The sequence below is a fragment of the Ascaphus truei genome, chromosome 22 (genome assembly GCF_040206685.1).
Source record: "Ascaphus truei isolate aAscTru1 chromosome 22, aAscTru1.hap1, whole genome shotgun sequence".
NCBI lineage: Eukaryota > Metazoa > Chordata > Amphibia > Anura > Ascaphidae > Ascaphus > Ascaphus truei.
In genome coordinates this window covers 14075137-14093567 of record NC_134504.1, presented here as the reverse complement: position 1 = coordinate 14093567, position 18431 = coordinate 14075137, and the positions used below count along the sequence as shown (strand labels likewise).

General features: G+C 49.4%; 1 protein-coding gene across 1 annotated transcript in view; it reads right to left on the bottom strand.

Moving 5' to 3' along the window:
• The window catches only part of RPTOR (regulatory associated protein of MTOR complex 1), a 90257-nt gene extending 79968 nt beyond the window's left edge, over positions 1-10289 (bottom strand). The window contains exon 1 of the mRNA XM_075580050.1: positions 9850-10289. Within this exon, the coding sequence (XP_075436165.1) occupies positions 9850-10008 (159 nt within the window). The 5' untranslated portion in view covers positions 10009-10289. The remainder of the gene's footprint in view (positions 1-9849) is intronic.
• Between the last annotated feature and the right edge of the window lie 8142 nt (positions 10290-18431).

Genomic DNA, 18431 nt, shown 5'->3' with positions numbered 1-18431 from the left:
TTCCCAGAGTGTCTCTCAGATGGTCCTGAGGGAATCTCCACGCTCCTTCCCAGAGTGTCTCTCTGATGGTCCTGAGGGAATCTCCACGCTCCTTCCCAGAGTGTCTCTCTGATGGTCCTGAGGGAATCTCCACGCTCCTTCCCAGAGTGTCTCTCAGATGGTCCTGAGGGAATCTCCACGCTCCTTCCCAGAGTGTCTCTCAGATGGTCCTGAGGGAATCTCCACGCTCCTTCCCAGAGTGTCTCTCAGATGGTCCTGAGGGAATCTCCACACTCCTTCCCAGAGTGTCTCTCTGAAGGTCCTGAGGGAATCTCCACGCTCCTTCCCAGAGTGTCTCTCAGATGGTCCTGAGGGAATCTCCACGCTCCTTCCCAGAGTGTCTCTCAGATGGTCCTGAGGGAATCTCCACGCTCCTTCCCAGAGTGTCTCAGATAGTCCTGAGGGAATCTCCACGCTCCTTCCCAGAGTGTCTCTCAGATAGTCCTCTGAGGGAATCTCCACGCTCCTTCCCAGAGTGTCTCTCAGATGGTCCTGAGGGAATCTCCACGCTCCTTCCCAGAGTGTCTCTCAGATGGTCCTGAGGGAATCTCCACGCTCCTTCCCAGAGTGTCTCTCTGATGGTCCTGAGGGAATCTCCACGCTCCTTCCCAGAGTGTCTCTCTGATGGTCCTGAGGGAATCTCCACGCTCCTTCCCAGAGTGTCTCTCAGATGGTCCTGAGGGAATCTCCACGCTCCTTCCCAGAGTGTCTCTCAGATGGTCCTGAGGGAATCTCCATGCTCCTTCCCAGAGTGTCTCTCTGAAGGTAGATCTGCATTCTCTGATCAGCGGCACCCTTTATAAATCCCTCTGTTGCTATTCTTTAGGCTAAGGCCCCGGTCACACCGCTGTAACGCGCGCCCGCGCTTTTGGCGGCGCGTTCAGCCGATTCCCCGGTCTGCAGCTCACTGCAGGAGGAGAGACCGGGGGGGCGTGGCGGAGGAGTGACGGGGGCGCGGCCATGACGTCACCCGGCAGGTTCGCCCTCATTGGCTGAACCGCCGAGGGGCGTGCCTAATTGCTCGACGCGAGTCCTGCTCTCAATTCTATTGAGAGCAGGAATAGCTCTCGCGCGAGCGCTGCGGGCCCCCCCCCCTCGCAGCGGGCCCGGCGCCATTGCGGGGAGGGCTCTCGTGCGCGCAGCGTCCGCTGTAGTAGGCAGCGGGGGCAAGGCCTTACATGGGAGGGGCTGCTGGCCATTCAGAGCAAACCCGATTGTCCTCTCTTTCACACTCACCAAATGTCTAACACCTCCACACTCCCAACCATTGTCTCAATACACATTTATCTGCAGGAACCTCGGCTGATTAAATCAAAGTCCCCTCCATACAAATGTAGCTCACATACAAATCCCATTACAAGTCTGCTATCTTAGAAATGAGTACAGTCACATAATCCAATTAACACTTTACAGGGCTGACTCCCAAATTACATCACAGTGCTTAGGCCCCGCTCCCTCAGTCAGCGCGCCCGCACTGCAGACAGGCGGGGCGCTGACAGAGACAGACCGCGATATGCGGTCTGTAGGGAGCGGGAGGCGTGGTTTGAGCGGAGAGACCCGCTACTCCCCCCCCCCCTCCCTCCACGGGCTCGGTCTGCAGGACAGGAGGGAGCTGCTGCGGGCTGCTGGAAGGTAAGCAGCTCCCTCCCCCCACAAACCTCACACACGCTGTAACTGACACACACTACCGTGTGTAGGAAGCTGACAGCTCCCGCCCCCAATTGGCTCATCAGCGCACCACGTGACGCGTCACCGCTCGGGATCACAATTTTCTTGCATCCCCTGGCGGCTGACGCGTCATAGTGCGTAGTGAGCCGTGCAGCGAGGGGGGACTGGGACCGGCTCAATAGAATTTCCCTGCTGGTGGGGAACGTTCACGCGGCCGCCCGCGCCGCCGGGCGCAGCGGGTCCCAGCCCTTACACATAGATCACAAAACACTTTACCTCATATTGCTTGCTCAACTAGACTTGGGGATTGCATTAACAGGGAATAAAGAGCTTTGGAATACATTCTCACATACATAGTGCATTATATATTCCCTGTTCTCCTCCAGATATTAAATACATTTGGTTCCAATAAACCTTACATAGGTGGCCAAGTTACATAGATTTAGGGGTAGCTAGCTGGGCTTCATCCCAGTTTTATGATGCCAGCTAGCCCTACCGTCACAACATTATCAAATAAAGTTTCACTTTTTGGCGTTGGAGTCACCCCCTCTCGATCTTTTTGACTGGTGTTGTGTGGCACATCTCTCTACATTCCATTCAAGCATCGTGGCGGACAGCACACTGCAGAATTCCCATCACAATCCAGATGATAAGAGGAACACGCAAGCAGCAACAGCGAGTTCCTCTGACCATTATACAGGAACCCCGTCTTTCTTGGGGGGCTGATCTATACAGTCATTCACAGACTGAAAAGAATACTTTGCGGTTTTATTTGTGCCTGGAGGTTGCAGGCTCTCATAGAGAGTGTAGCCAGGCAGGCACCATCTTTATTAGCTAACAGGTTGGAAGCCCCTTGACTTCTTATTCACATTGTACTGTACATGGACTTGTTTGGGATACCTCATCATATATTTTGAGAGATAATTATTGAGAAGACATTGTTTTGAAAAGTTTCTTCTTTTTCTTCTGTTGGAACACTCGAGCCCCAGAATCCCTTCTGAACTTCCAAATACCGTTATATGACCTTTAGCCACAACCGTGAGAGGGCACTCGATATTGTACTAAGGTGCGAGGACCTAGTAATGTCGATGCCCTTGGCACATGAGTCTAGACCAAATGATTGTGTATGTGCAGGAGAGAGCCATCCCCAACACGACCCTTCCACCTGGAAATACCATCTCCTCTCTATCGTCTCCCCCTGCTCCTTTGGTCACAGACACCATCGTCTCTCTCCTCTCTCCTCAGCCAATGTCTCCTTCATAGACTATTTGATATTAATAATATTTAGAAGAACAGATTTATTTATAAAAGGTTTTCCCAGGCGGTAATACAGTGAGAGTTACCTCTCGTTTTCATGTATGTCCTGGGCATAGAGTTATGATGACAAATAATACATGGATACAAATACATAGTTACATAAGTGAGCAGGGTTATTCATTATATGCGTATGTAACAGTTACAGACCAGATTCAAATGTGAGACCGCCTTAGTTTTGAAAGAACTTAGGCCTTGGCCATGTTTGGCGCTTGCTGGCGGAAGCACGCTGACGCGCGCTCCCGCTCAGCACTGAGCCCCTACAGCCGCAATTAGAGCGGCTTTAGTAGGGGCTCACCTGCGCTTCCGCGGGCTTGCGGAAGCGCAGGTCTTGGCTGTGAGTCTCCGGTAGACTGTTCCAGTTTTGGGGTGCACGGTAAGAGGAGGAGCACAATAGGTGTATAGCAAGAGAAGCACAGCAAAGAAGAAAAAAGGCAGTTTAAACCATAAACCAAACAAGATCACTTTCACAAGAACACACAGATAGCCGCTGGCTGAGATGTGGCCTCAGATACGAGTCATTCGCCGCCTGATATCGAATGACAATTAGGATATAATGCAACTTGCTTCTCAATTCAGCCTAAATATTACATTGAATAGTATTTAAAAATCTATGTATAGCAGGGTTCAAGGCTACGGAGATAGCGCTTTCCCTTCGCACATTAACTTAAATGACTAGGCCCTTCTAACAGGTTAGGGAGAATTCCCCATCCACTGTTCCATTATCCAATCAAATCTAATTGAGGGAAGATTGATTATCTAGTGAAAATTTACAGACGGTGTCAATACAATGTCACCATGTAGACATGTCGACGTGACTTATTGAAACGGGCCACAATTGATTCCCCCCTCATCACTTTTAGAGCAAAACCTTCAACGTTTTCAGGATTGGACACCTGCCGTGACACAGCAACTCGCCCCAAACAGCAGCTACTGCTGAGGGGCATCTAATGAACAAAAATCAAAGAGAGCTTGCTTTATTTCTGAAGAGGCATCAGAATATACCCGGGGCGGCCAACTCCAGTCCTCAAGAGCTACCAACTGCTCAGGTTTTCAGGATGTCCCTGCTTCAGCATAGGTGGCTCAGTCTTTCGCTGAAGCAATGACTGATGGAGCCACCTGTGCTGAAGCAGGGACATCCTGAAAACCCAACCCGTTGATGGCTCGAGGACAGGAGTTGACCGCCCCTGGTGTACAGCCATCAATCCTTTCTACATGTTGGTTTTAGGCACTTAATGTCATTTAAAACGAATGGATTACGTCCAGTTTTTCCATCGCTACAATTTATATTCCATAAACCTCTATACAATCAACATTTTAAAGAGCGTCTCTGCAGTAATCTCTCACTTAAGATTTCATAATGTACCGGCGGGATTATAAGATTCTGCATCTACACACACTGCTAATATGCTACCTATTTTGAGCCTGTGTCATTTTGTGTGCAGTAGTCGCTGCTTAAATACAACAAGAGATTTGTCCCTTATTGTTTAAAAGTCTCAGCTGGCAAACAAATTCCATCAGAAAATTTCTATTACAGCTCGCAATAAATGAAAGCGCTGGGAACGTATGCAAATTTATATTGGCTGCCGAGAGATCTTGTTTAATAAACAAGGAAAGCAATATACAGTTCTGAGCAGCACGGATCTGATTATTTCCAGAGCAAAAGTAGAAAGGGTGATATATAGTTATTGTTTTCTCTCTGAACTTACAACGCGAAGCCGCTTTGTAAAAATAAAACAAAACTTGCCATCTTCGGAACGCGCTACAAACGAGAGCGCTAAAGAGGCGGCGCGAGATGGTCGCCATTTTGATTGGCATTTTATTTCCTATTTTAGGTGACCTATGCCCTTTTACAACACCACAGGTTTGTTTGCTTTTAAGCACAAAGGAAGGCGTTGTTTGGCTGCACTCGTATTTTTCCGCACAAACATACCATGTGAATATGTACAAATTGGTACATTTATTCATCATAAAAATTAAATTAGAAAAAAATAAGTTACGATGGGAAACGATCACAACCAGATACAGATCGCAAAGCCATGCAACACGCACAAAATATCCCCTGTGAAAAACACCAAATACAAAAAGCAAACAAACCCTTAAAGAAGAAAAGTCGATTTTAAAAAAAATAAAATACAGGTTGTCTCCGGAGCTGACACCCATTTACTTTCAGCTCGGTGAACCCCCTGTTTCCTGAGGTACTTCCCTCCGTAGGATGGTGCCGGCATCCAGGGTTCACCAAATGGCCGCTTTTCAAAGTTCCCCGGCCCAGTGGGCCAACAGGAAGTCGTGACGTCACCCGGTGCAGCATCCGGTGAGCCCATGTGACGAGGAAGCTGAACACGGGAAAAGATACCGGCCGCCAAATTAGAAGCAGGGCACTACGGATTTCTGCAAAGACAAAACTATTTATTTAGCCAATGTTCCGACATTTCGGCAGATACAACTACCTTTCTCAGATGCCAGCTACCCTTTAGAAAGGACGTGGTAGCTGCCGAAACGTCGGAACTTTGGCTAAATAAATAGTTTTGTTTCTGCAGAAATCCATAGTGAGTAAACATGAAGACATAGAAAGTCTCCCACAGATCCCTTTTACCACTGCACAAACAGGCTAATGATAGGTATTAACAGGGGTATTGTGCTCCCTGACATATATCAAAGGGCTGTAGGAGATATCACTTGTAATCGCACCCAATTCTAGGAGTGAACAATTACCACTAAAAAGCCTAGATATAGGCAAAACAATAAATTTTTATTAATATATATCATAGCGACGCATAATCAGTAGGCATAAAAACATCTAAAATACAAGGTATGGGTGATCATAGGAGGCTAATTAATTTCTACTTGAATATATGGTTCATTGATTGAACCCTCCTGATGGTGCTGCTCAAAGTACAAGGGGAAGGGTATAGAACAGGAGGTAGGTGTAGGGATCCAAAGGTTTTTATGCCTACTGATTATGCGTCGTTATGATACACATTAATAAAAATTTATTGTTTTGCCTATATCTAGGCTTTTTAGTGGTAATTGTTCACTCCTAGAATTGGGTGCGATTACAAGTGATATCTCCTACAGCCCTTTGATATATGTCAGGGAGCACAATACCCCTGTTAATACCTATCATTAGCCTGTTTGTGCAGTGGTAAAAGGGATCTGTGGGAGACTTTCTATGTCTTCATGTTTACTTGCTATGCCAGTACTATCCCTTTGCACCGGCTATCATATTACTATTTGGTGAGCGGTTTACTATCAGTTATTCTGAAATCCATAGTGCCCTGCTTCTAATTTTGCCTGCTGACCTGAACCAGGAGCACCGGTGATTACATCGTTATATTTATTTTTGGTGTGCAGCTGAAATATGTTGTAGAGATACCGGCATCCCATTCGGAGGGGGGAAGCATCACTTAATGGTGCCAAGAATGAGAAAAGTCCCAAGATGAAACAGTACTAAAACTCCTCCGTTGCATACATTAATGTTGGTCGGCACGGAGAAAGCAGTCAGATGTTAGATTGTACGGGACCTATTGGGCTTAATAAAGAAATCACATTTGCTGTGCCTGCGAGGCACGAAATGATGTTAGTCGTGCTGCTTTGCATGTGAGCAGTTCACGCGGTTATTTTTTGATTTATATAAAGACTTTAGTTTCTATTCCTGTATTTAAGTAAGATTTCGGCAATACCTCGAAGGACAGCCCTGCGGAACGCTGGGTACACCCGAGTGGATGGATACCTGGGAACCACATCCCACGTCTGTTCATGTCCAGTACTCAGGAGAAGCCACGTCGCAGTAACTATAACCCAATACCCTGCTGCTCCGTGGCAGTGACACGGAGGTATGGGATGCAGCACACGCATGCACCATTCAAGCAATACTCCTCCTGAGGTGGAAGTTTAAAAAGACAACGGTGCGTTTCCTTTTCTAGCACCGGCAACGTCACCCAATCACAACACGAATACCAATGTCTCCACTCCGCTATATTTGAGGGGCTTCATTCTCAATGGAAGGATTGTAATCTGCTTCTTCTATGAGAGAAATTACTTTCTTTATAACGGAAGGGTAAATTCTATATACACCGCAGGAGACATTACATTTTGGCCCAAAATCCCTACTCACGTTTGAGTGGGAAGATGCCGTGGAATAACTGCAGTGTTTGTGGTTTTTGCTATATTATCTTTAGGAGTTTAAGCGCTGCTGTTATTTGGAGGCTTTCCCCGGTTAAATTGAACCCCGAGTGATCTTCTACCTTTGTTTTTCATCTTTAAAGTATGAGGCTCCGTTCAGCAGCTAGAAGCACTTCATATATTAAGCATCCGGGAGGTTAAAATGGAGCTCCAGAGACCAGTGCAGTGTAAATGTTACCAGGGTCCTTATACGAGTTGAACTCATATAGAAGTGTGGGGATAGGGGGGGAGGATTTAGCGTGCGCTTGCCAAACCACTGATGGTATATGAGGGTACACCGAGAGCAAGGGGGTGACCTTGTGTGAACAACACTAAGCCCTGTGAAAAATGGCTATGACTGTTTACCTATGTGTGCACTGCTGGTAAATGACATGAACTATGTACAAAATATACACTAGGTTGTGGCTATAGCTCATGTGAGTTGCTAGACAACACAGGATTAACACAGTATAGGCAAAAGGTGTTGGGTGGTGTATGAGGAGGTTACAACCAGTAGCCAAGGATATGATGACTATATTGCATATGTTACTTCAAGGTCCATGTGCACAGCTGGGAGATGGATGTAAATCCCAGAATGTGACCAAAACGGAAAAAAAATTAATCTCCTGGATATTCAGAAGTCTGTTTAGTCCAAAAACAATGGTTTGTGTGATAGCTGCCCCAAAATAACGGATAACCAATCCTGCAGAAAGTGACAACAAGACAAAACACAAAAAAGCAGGGGCGCTTATGTAACAATTGTGGTAGTGTATTAAGAAAGAATGTATTGCAACAACCTTGGTGTTAAATAAATATTCAAATAGAAAATTAAACAAAAAACTTTGCCGGTGTGAGGTTCACGCTTCCTAACCCGGTTAGGATGGGCGAGTTCGGGTGGTGTTGGCCACTCGCTGGAGAACGTGCTGCTGCTTCCCTCAGGGTCCCTGGAGCCGATGTGATACCGCTGCACTGCTTCCTCCTGCTTTGGCGCTTGCACTCTGGGGGTCTCGCGCAACCTCCAGACGGAGGTGCGACACCCCCCGAGTGCCAAAGCAGGAGGAAGCGCCAAAGCAGGAGGGAGCGCCAAAGCAGGAGGAAGCGCCAAAGCAGGAGGAAGCGCCAAAGCAGGAGGAAGCGCCAAAGCAGGAGGGAGCAGTGCAGCGGTGTCACATCACACTGGAAGTCAAAGGTTTTTTAACCTCTTCAGCGATGCAGTGTGACGTCAGCGGCACGTGAGCAGTTCAGCCATGGGGCGAATCGCTCACGGTCACGCCTCCACCACGCCCCCTGTACCGACTCCTGCACTATAACCAGGAATCGCTATTACAATGGCGACGGCTGACGTCACGCGGTCGCGTCGCCATAGCCGGAACTATAAACGCAGCCTTACACCGGTGGGAGACAGGACTTGATGCGACACCATATTGGTTATTATTATGCATTATTTGTTCTTTAAATTCTATCTGGCACCTTTTGTCACTACACACGTGAAGAGAAAACCTGTGAGATGTGGAAAGCTCTGCAAGCGCGAATAAGAGACCCGTGAGGTTGGGAAAGCTCTGTACATGTGAAGAAGAGACCCGTGAGGTTGAGAAAGCTCTGTACATGTGAAGAAGAGACCCGTGAGGTTGGGAAAGCTCTGTACATATGAAGAAGAGACCCGTGAGGTTGGGAAAGCTCTGTACATGTGAAGAAGAGACCCGTGAGGTTGAGAAAGCTCTGTACATGTGAAGAAGAGACCCGTGAGGTTGGGAAAGCTCTGTACATATGAAGAAGAGACCCGTGAGGTTGGGAAAGCTCTGTACATGTGAAGAAGAGACCCGTGAGGTTGGGAAAGCTCTGTACATGTGAAGAGACCCGTGAGGTTGGGAAAGCTCTGTACACATGAAGAAAAGACATGTGAGCTTTGAAAAGCTCTGTACACTATAACAATCTATGAATACATCTTATTGGACCTTGAAATTCTCTCAGTGTAATCTACACATCTCCTCTACAGCTTCAACCTCTACTGGCAGTGACACGGCTTCCATGGATTTACCTGTATCATGTGTTACCAATTTATACATTTGCAAAGTAAACACAATCAATCTACAACACATCTGTTCATAAAGGGGAAGAACTAGGAAAGGAGAGAATCCCTACAGGGCACCATGCCCACCCTATCACCCCCCTCTACAGGGCACCATGCCCACCCTAAGCCCCCCTCTACAGTGGGACATGCCCAACCTAACCCCCACTCTACAGGGCACCGTACCCACCCTAACCCCCCCCCCCTCTACAGGGCACCGTGCCTACCCTGATTCCCGCCCCCCCTCTACAGGGCACCATGCCCACCCTGCCCCCCCTAAAGGGCACAGAACCTCTCTGAACCATCCTGACCCCTCTACAGGGCACCGTACAACCCTGAGCCCTCCCAGTTACAGGATGCCATGTCACCCTGATCCCCCCTCCACAGGGCACTATGTCCACCCTAACCCCCCCCCCCCCCTCTACAGGACACAGTGCCACACTAACCCCCCTCTACAGGGCACCGTGCCACCCTGACCCCCCCCCCCCCCCCGCCACCCCCTACAGGGCCCCATGCCCTACTCCCCATCCTTCTGCCCCCCAGGCCCCTGCCACGCTTCCCTCCGGTGGGAATAGCTTCCCCCTCCCCCACCTTACCCGGTCCTTCATCCTCCAGCTCTGCGCCAGGCACTTGGACCCCTCGATCTTCTCGCTGTGCCTCTTCTTCGCGAAGGCCAAGGGCAGGTTCCAGTCGGTCAGGTCGGACTCCTCGTCCTCCCCGATCCCCAGGGCGGGGGACTGCAGCTCCTGGTCCATGCCCGGGCCGCCCGGTGACCCCCTCGGGTGTATAAAATGGCGGCCCCCCACCCTCCTGCTCTCACACTGGGGACACCCCCTACCCCCGGAGCCCGGGGTGACCGCTCATCCCTCTGTGATTTGTGGTCTTCCTGTCCGTCTCCAGCGCTTCCCGGTATCGTGGTTCCTTCTTCTTCCCGGTAATCCCCCCACCGCGACGGAGACCTGAAGCTCCTCAGCGCAGCGGCACGGGCGGCGCCATATTGGGAGGGCCCGGCATGCATTGCGGCGACGAGGGGCAGCGAGGGACAAACAGGGGACGCCAGCGAGAGAGAGAGAGCGTGAGGGGAGGGGAGGGGAAAGGCGCGAACCCGGGGGGGCAACATGTAACGTGTTTTACTCTGTGCTCTGTATAGGGCAGACACGGTGCCCTGTAGAGAGGGGGCAGGGTGGGCACCGTGCCCTGTAGAGAGGGGGCAGGGTGGGCACCGTGCCCTGTAGAGAGGGGGCAGGGTGGGCACCGTGCCCTGTAGAGAGGGGCAGGGTGGGTACGGTGCCCTGTAGAGAGGGGGCAGGGTGGGCACCGTGCCCTGTAGAGAGGGGGCAGGGTGGGCACCGTGCCCTGTAGAGAGGGGGCAGGGTGGGCACCGTGCCCTCTAGAGAGGGGCAGGGTGGGCACCGTGCCCTGTAGAGAGGGGGCAGGGTGGGCACCGTGCCCTCTAGAGAGGGGGCAGGGTGGGCACTGTGCCCTGTAGAGAGGGGGCAGGGTGGGCACCGTGCCCTGTAGAGAGGGGGCAGGGTGGGCACCGTGCCCTGTAGAGAGGGCAGGGTGGGCACCGTGCCCTGTAGAGAGGGGGCAGGGTGGGCACTGTGCCCTGTAGAGAGGGGACAGGATGGGCTTGGTGTCCTGTAGAGAGGGGGCAGGATGGGCACACTGTCCTGTAGACAGTGGGTAGGGTGGACACAGTGCCCTGTAGACAGGGGGCAGGGTGGGCACGGTGCCCTGTAGCACTTCTCTCTAAGGTCGGGCGTATTGTGCCCGCGACCGGACTGGTGATGTCGCCATCGCCGCTAGCGAAAGTTATATTTCGCTTTGCAGCGGTGTCGCGGACTTCCGGCATTTGATTTGTTATGGAGCTGCCACATGAGGCGACAGCCCTTGAAAAATCAAATATTCCCGGCTTCCAAAGTCCGCGACGTCGCTCTGTCGCATTGCCGCCGACGCGCTTACTATAAGCGCAGGCGGCAATGTATTTGTTTTTGGGCGGTGTCACCTGTCGCGGACACTATACGCACGGCCTAAGGCTGCACAAATGCATTGGCGCCCTAGTGTTTGTTTCGGCGCGAGCTACATAACATGTGCCGTATCCTGCACTGTGGACGTAGCCTAAGTTCTTCCTTCAGTTCACTAAGGTTTGTTGTATTTACTTTGCAAGGTGAAGGAAACGTTTAGGTGACTGTGACACAAGATCCAATAAGAGATCTCTTCACAGACGCTCCAACCTTTTGCAACATTGCACATAAACAGGTCACACTGCGGGTCCTTGGCTCTTGCTGGATGAGTTACTTAATTAATTCCCAAACACGTAGCATACCTGCTAAATAGGTACAGTTGGAAGGTATATCTTCATGAATTAAGTTATAGTTCACAGAGCTTTAACACATGACAGGTCTCTTCTTCACGTGTACAGAGCTTTCCCAACCTCACAGGTCTCCTCTTCACATGTGCAGAGCTTTCCCAACCTCACAGGTCTCTTCTTCACGTGTACAGAGCTTTCCCAACCTCACAGGTCTCTTCTTCACATGTACAGAGCTTTCCCACCCTCACAGGTCTCTTCTTCACATGTACAGAGCTTTCCCAACCTCACAGGTCTCCTCTTCACATGTGCAGAGCTTTCCCAACCTCACAGGTCTCTTCTTCACGTGTACAGAGCTTTCCCAACCTCACAGGTCTCCTCTTCACATGTACAGAGATTTCCCAACCTCACAGGTCTCCTTCACGTGTACAAACCTCGTATATATATATATTACATATGTTTTTCTGCATTATCAGCCCTTGATTATTCACTGCTGGATGAAGACTCCCCAATGATTTCCAGGTAATTTGGTTACATCCCCTCTTCTCCGCGTCGCTCCAGCCCATTTTCTGATATCATCCTCCTGTCTTAGTTTTAGTCGTCGTCTTTTGCTACTCCTTGGAATCCAGTCGGGTTCCATCCTTGTCCAACGATGGTCATTTCCTCTTTTGATACGTCCGTCCCACCGCCATTTGAATTCCTTCACTCTTCTGGTGAAGTCACAGACTTTTGTTTGGTTTTGAACCCATTCATTCTTTCTCCTGTCTCTTCGTGTAATACAAAGCATGCATCTCTCCATGCTTCTTTGTGTTGTCTGAAGTATCTTTACATTTAGGGTCCAAGTTTAACATCTATACGTGAGCACGGGCAGTATAAACTGGTCAAACACTTTCTTCTTTAGGCGCAGTATAATGTTCCCTTGAAACCAGGGACGTAACTATAGCCCACTCCCTTGGGTGGCCCGCTCTGCAAACACCGGTCGCGCATACGCACTAGCAGCCAGCAAGTGCTTATCACGCATGTGCATGAGCAGCCGGTCGCGCATGCGCAAAATTTTGGCCCCCACACGTTTAGCTACGCCACTGCTTGAAAGATTGCCTTGTTTCTGCCAAATGCCTAAAACACATCTCCATTCTCCTGTTGAATTCATTGGAAAGGTTTCCATCTCTTGATACTCACTTGAGAGCAGCACGATTACCAAGAGATGTATTATTATCCTATCACTATTTTGCATTATTAGTTCACAGTTAGTATCACGATTCACTCTGGTGGTTTGTGCGCTTTTTATACACTACACTTCACTGTTGATATTTGCTCACCTAGGTAAAGCATCATTTCCGACTTCTAGTTCTATTTCATTTATTTGAATATTTGTAGAGTTGAACATCACTTTTGTCTCGCTGAGATCAGGCAAAGACCTGCTTTCTTACTCACTCCTGCGACTTTTGATTTGTTGCTCGAGGTCTTTTGGACTTGTGCCATAAATAACAATGTCGTGTTCAAATCGCAGGGGATTACAGTATTTATTGTTGGTTTTGATTCCTTTTTCTTCCCAATTCAATGTCTTGAACAATTCTTGCCGCACTCCCTCGCTGATCCTGGTGACACGGTGTCTCCCTGCCGCACTCCCTCGCTGATCCTGGTGACACGATGTCTCCCTGCCGCACTCCCTCGCTGATCCTGGTGACACGGTGTCTCCCTGCCGCACTCCCTCGCTGATCCTGGTGACACGGTGTCTCCCTGCCGCACTCCCTCGCTGATCCTGATGACACGGTGTCTCCCTGCCACACTCCCTCGCTGATCCTGGTGACACGGTGTCTCCCTGCCGCACTCCCTTGCTGATCCTGGTGACACGGTATCTCCTGACCGCATTCCCTCGCTGATCCTGGTGACACGGTGTCTCCCTGCCGCACTCCCTTGCTGATCCTGGTGACACGGTGTCTCCCTGCCGCACTCCCTCGCTGATCTTGGTGACACGGTGTCTCCCTGCCACACTTCCTCGCTGATCCTAGTGACACGGTGTCTCCCTGCCACACTTCCTCGCTGATCCTAGTGACACGGTGTCTCCCTGCCGCACTTCCTTGCTGATCGTGGTGACACTGTGTATCCCAGATGCACTCCCTCGCTGATCCTTATCTTGCTTGTATCTTTATGTAATCCAATGGTTGACATGGCATTCTCGTAAATGTTCCTTAGAACATCAGTGCACGCTTTTTCAACATATTGTATGTCTTTATTTAGATTCGCCATTAATGTAAATAGCGCTTTACAGTAGTAATACACGTGGTAATCATATAAATAACAGGTCATGGGAATAAGTGCTTCAGACATAAAAGTAACATTAAGGAAGATGAGTCCCTGCTCCGAGGAGCTTACAATCTAATTGGTATGTAGGTAGAACGTACAGAGACAGTAGGAGGGAATTCTGGTAAGTGCGTCTGCAGGGGGCCGAGGTTTATGTATCATGTGTCCAATATTATCCACGGAGCTACTCGTATGCTTCTTTATGCAAGTGGGTCTTAAAGGTGGATAGAGAGGGTGCTAGTCGGGTATTGAGGGGAAGGGCATTCCAGTGGTGTGGGGCAATCAGTGAGAGGTTTAAGGCGGGAGAGGGCTTTAGATACAAAGGGGGTAGAAAGAAGACATCCTTGAGAAGAACGCAAGAGTCGGGATGGTGCATAACCAGAAATTAGGGCTGAGATGTAAGGAGGGGCAGAAGAGTGTAAAGTTTTAAAAGTGAGGAGAAGAATGGGGTGTGAGATGCGGGATTTGATCGAAAGCCAGGAGAGGGATTTCAGCAGGGGAGACGCGGAGACAGATTTAGGAAAGAGTAGAGCGATTCTGGCAGCAGCGTTTAGGATAGATTGTAGGGGAGACAGGTCAGAGGCAGGAAGGCCGGACAGCAGGAGGTTACAGTAATCAAGACGGGAGAGAATGAGGGCCTGAGTCAGAGTTTTTGCAGTCGAGCAACAGAGGAAAGGGCGTATCTTAGTTATATTGCGGAGGAAAAAGCGACAGGCTTAATTAATTTAAATCAAGTAAAGGTGTAGACAGAATCAAATGCTTTTTAATGATCTATGAATCCTATGCTGAGTGGTAGATCATACTCATTTCTGTGGGAAATCGCTTCTTGTACGACTTGGATGGGATCCATTGTGTTGTATCCACTGTAAGATCCCGCTGGTGCCCCAGGCAGGGCGAAGTCCGGGGGGTTTGGTGCAGCCGATGAGTGAGTATCTGTGTAACAGTATTGCGTGCAGGCTTGTTTATACCAATGGAGATGTTGTTATAACAGAGACAACAAGCTACATGTTAGTGCAACATCATATAGCAGGAAGGTAACACTCCCTGCACACAGCTAGGAACCCCTGCATTTATAAGGGATACTATTAGGGCTCACTACTTTAATGGGATAACCAGTGATTATACAGCTACGCGCGCTGCTCTGCATATAATACAGCTACGCGCGCTGCTCTGCGTATAATACAGCTACGCGCGCTGCTTTGCATATAATACAGCTACGTGCGCTGCTCTGCATATAATACAGCTACGCGCGCTGCTCTGCATATAATACAGCTACGCGCGCTGCTCTGCATATAATACAGCTACGCGCGCTGCTCTGCATATAATACAGCTACGCGCGCTGCTCTGCATATAATACAGCTACGCGCGCTGCTCTGCATATAATACAGCTACGCGCGCTGCTCTGCATATAATACAGCTACGCGCGCTGCTCTGCATATAATACAGCTACGCGCGCTGCTCTGCATATAATACAGCTACGCGCGCTGCTCTGCATATAATACAGCTACGCGCGCTGCTCTGCATATAATACAGCTACGCGCACTGCTCTGCATATAATACAGCTACGCGCCCTGCTCTGTGTATAATACAGCTACGTGCGCTGCTCTGCATATAATACAGCTACGCGCCCTGCTCTGTGTATAATACAGCTACGCGCCCTGCTCTGTGTATAATACAGCTACGCGCCCTGCTCTGTGTATAATACAGCTACGCGCGCTGCTCTGCATATAATACAGCTACGCGCCCTGCTCTGTATAATAAAGCTACGTGTATAATACAGCTACGTGCGCTGCTCTGTGTATAATACAGCTACGCACCCTGCTCTGTGTATAATACAGCTACGTGCGCTGCTCTGCATATAATACAGCTACGCGCGCTGCTCTGCATATAATACAGCTATGCGCCCTGCTCTGTGTATAATACAGCTACGCGCCCTGCTCTGTGTATAATACAGCTACGCACCCTGCTCTGTGTATAATACAGCTACGTGCGCTGCTCTGTGTATAATACAGCTATGCGCCCTGCTCTGTGTATAATACAGCTATGCGCCCTGCTCTGTGTATAATACAGCTATGCGCCCTGCTCTGTGTATAATACAGCTACGCGCCCTGCTCTGTGTATAATACAGCTATGCGCCCTGCTCTGCTTATAATACAGCTACGTGCCCTGCTCTGCTTATAATACAGCTACGCGCCCTGCTCTGTGTATAATACAGCTACGCGCCCTGCTCTGCATATAATACAGCTACGTGCGCTGCTCTGTGTATAATACAGCTATGCGCCCTGCTCTGTGTATAATACAGCTACGCACCCTGCTCTGTGTATAATACAGCTACGCGCCCTGCTCTGCATATAATACAGCTATGCACCCTGCTCTGTGTATAATACAGCTATGCGCCCTGCTCTGTATAATACAGCTACGCGCCCTGCTCTGTGTATAATACAGCTATGCACCCTGCTCTGTGTATAATACAGCTATGCACCCTGCTCTGTGTATAATACAGCTCCACACGCTGTACTACGTATAATACAGCTATGCGCCCTGCTCTGTGTATAATACAGCTACGCGCCCTGCTCTGCGTATAATACAGCTACGCGCCCTGCTCTGCGTATAATACAGCTATGCGCCCTGCTCTGCTTATAATACAGCTACGTGCGCTGCTCTATGTATAATACAGCTATGCGCCCTGCTCTGTGTATAATACAGCTACACGCCCTGCTCTGCGTATAATACAGCTACGCGCCCTGCTCTGTGTATAATACAGCTACGCGCCCTGCTCTGCTTATAATACAGCTACGCGCCCTGCTCTGTGTATAATACAGCTACGCGCCCTGCTCTGCTTATAATACAGCTACGCGCCCTGCTCTGCGTATAATACAGCTACGCGCCCTGCTCTGTGTATAATACAGCTACGCGCCCTGCTCTGCTTATAATACAGCTATGCGCCCTGCTCTGTGTATAATACAGCTCCACACGCTGTACTACGTATAATACAGCTATGCGCCCTGCTCTCTGTATAATACAGCTATGCACCCTGCTCTGTGTATAATACAGCTATGCACCCTGCTCTGTGTATAATACAGCTATGCACCCTGCTCTGTGTATAATACAGCTATGCACCCTGCTCTGTGTATAATACAGCTATGCACCCTGCTCTCTGTATAATACAGCTATGCACCCTGCTCTGTGTATAATACAGCTATGCACCCTGCTCTGTGTATAATACAGCTATGCGCCCTGCTCTGTGTATAATACAGCTATGCGCCCTGCTCTGCTTATAATACAGCTACGCGCCCTGCTCTGTGTATAATACAGCTATGCGCCCTGCTCTGTGTATAATACAGCTACGCGCCCTGCTCTGTGTATAATACAGCTACGCGCCCTGCTCTGAGTATAATACAGCTATGCGCCCTGCTCTGTGTATAATACAGCTATGCGCCCTGCTCTGTGTATAATACAGCTACGCGCGCTGCTCTGCGTATAATACAGCTACGCGCCCTGCTCTGCGTATAATACAGCTACGCACCCTGCTCTGTGTATAATACAGCTCCACACGCTGTACTACGTATAATACAGCTATGCGCCCTGCTCTGTGTATAATACAGCTACGCGCCCTGCTCTGCGTATAATACAGCTATGCACCCTGCTCTGTGTATAATACAGCTATGCGCCCTGCTCTGTGTATAATACAGCTATGCGCCCTGCTCTGCTTATAATACAGCTACGCGCCCTGCTCTGTGTATAATACAGCTATGCGCCCTGCTCTGTGTATAATACAGCTATGCGCCCTGCTCTGTGTATAATACAGCTATGCGCCCTGCTCTGCTTATAATACAGCTACGCGCCCTGCTCTGTGTATAATACAGCTACGCTTACAGCTACGCACCCTGCTCTGTGTATAATACAGCTATGCGCCCTGCTCTGTGTATAATACAGCTATGCGCCCTGCTCTGTGTATAATACAGCTATGCGCCCTGCTCTCTGTATAATACAGCTCCACACGCTGTACTACGTATAATACAGCTATGCGCCCTGCTCTGTGTATAATACAGCTACGCACCCTGCTCTGTGTATAATACAGCTACGCGCCCTGCTCTGTGTATAATACAGCTACGTGCGCTGCTCTGTGTATAATACAGCTACGCACCCTGCTCTGTGTATAATACAGCTACGTGCACTGCTCTGTGTATAATACAGCTACGCGCCCTGCTCTGTGTATAATACAGCTACGTGCGCTGCTCTGTGTATAATACAGCTACGCGCCCTGTTCTGTGTATAATACAGCTACGCGCCCTGCTCTGTGTATAATACAGCTATGCGCCCTGCTCTGTGTATAATACAGCTATGCGCCCTGCTCTGTGTATAATACAGCTACGTGCGCTGCTCTGTGTATAATACAGCTACGTGCGCTGCTCTGTGTATAATACAGCTACGCGCCCTGCTCTGTGTATAATACAGCTATGCACCCTGCTCTGTGTATAATACAGCTCCACACGCTGTACTACGTATAATACAGCTATGCGCCCTGCTCTGTGTATAATACAGCTATGCACCCTGCTCTGT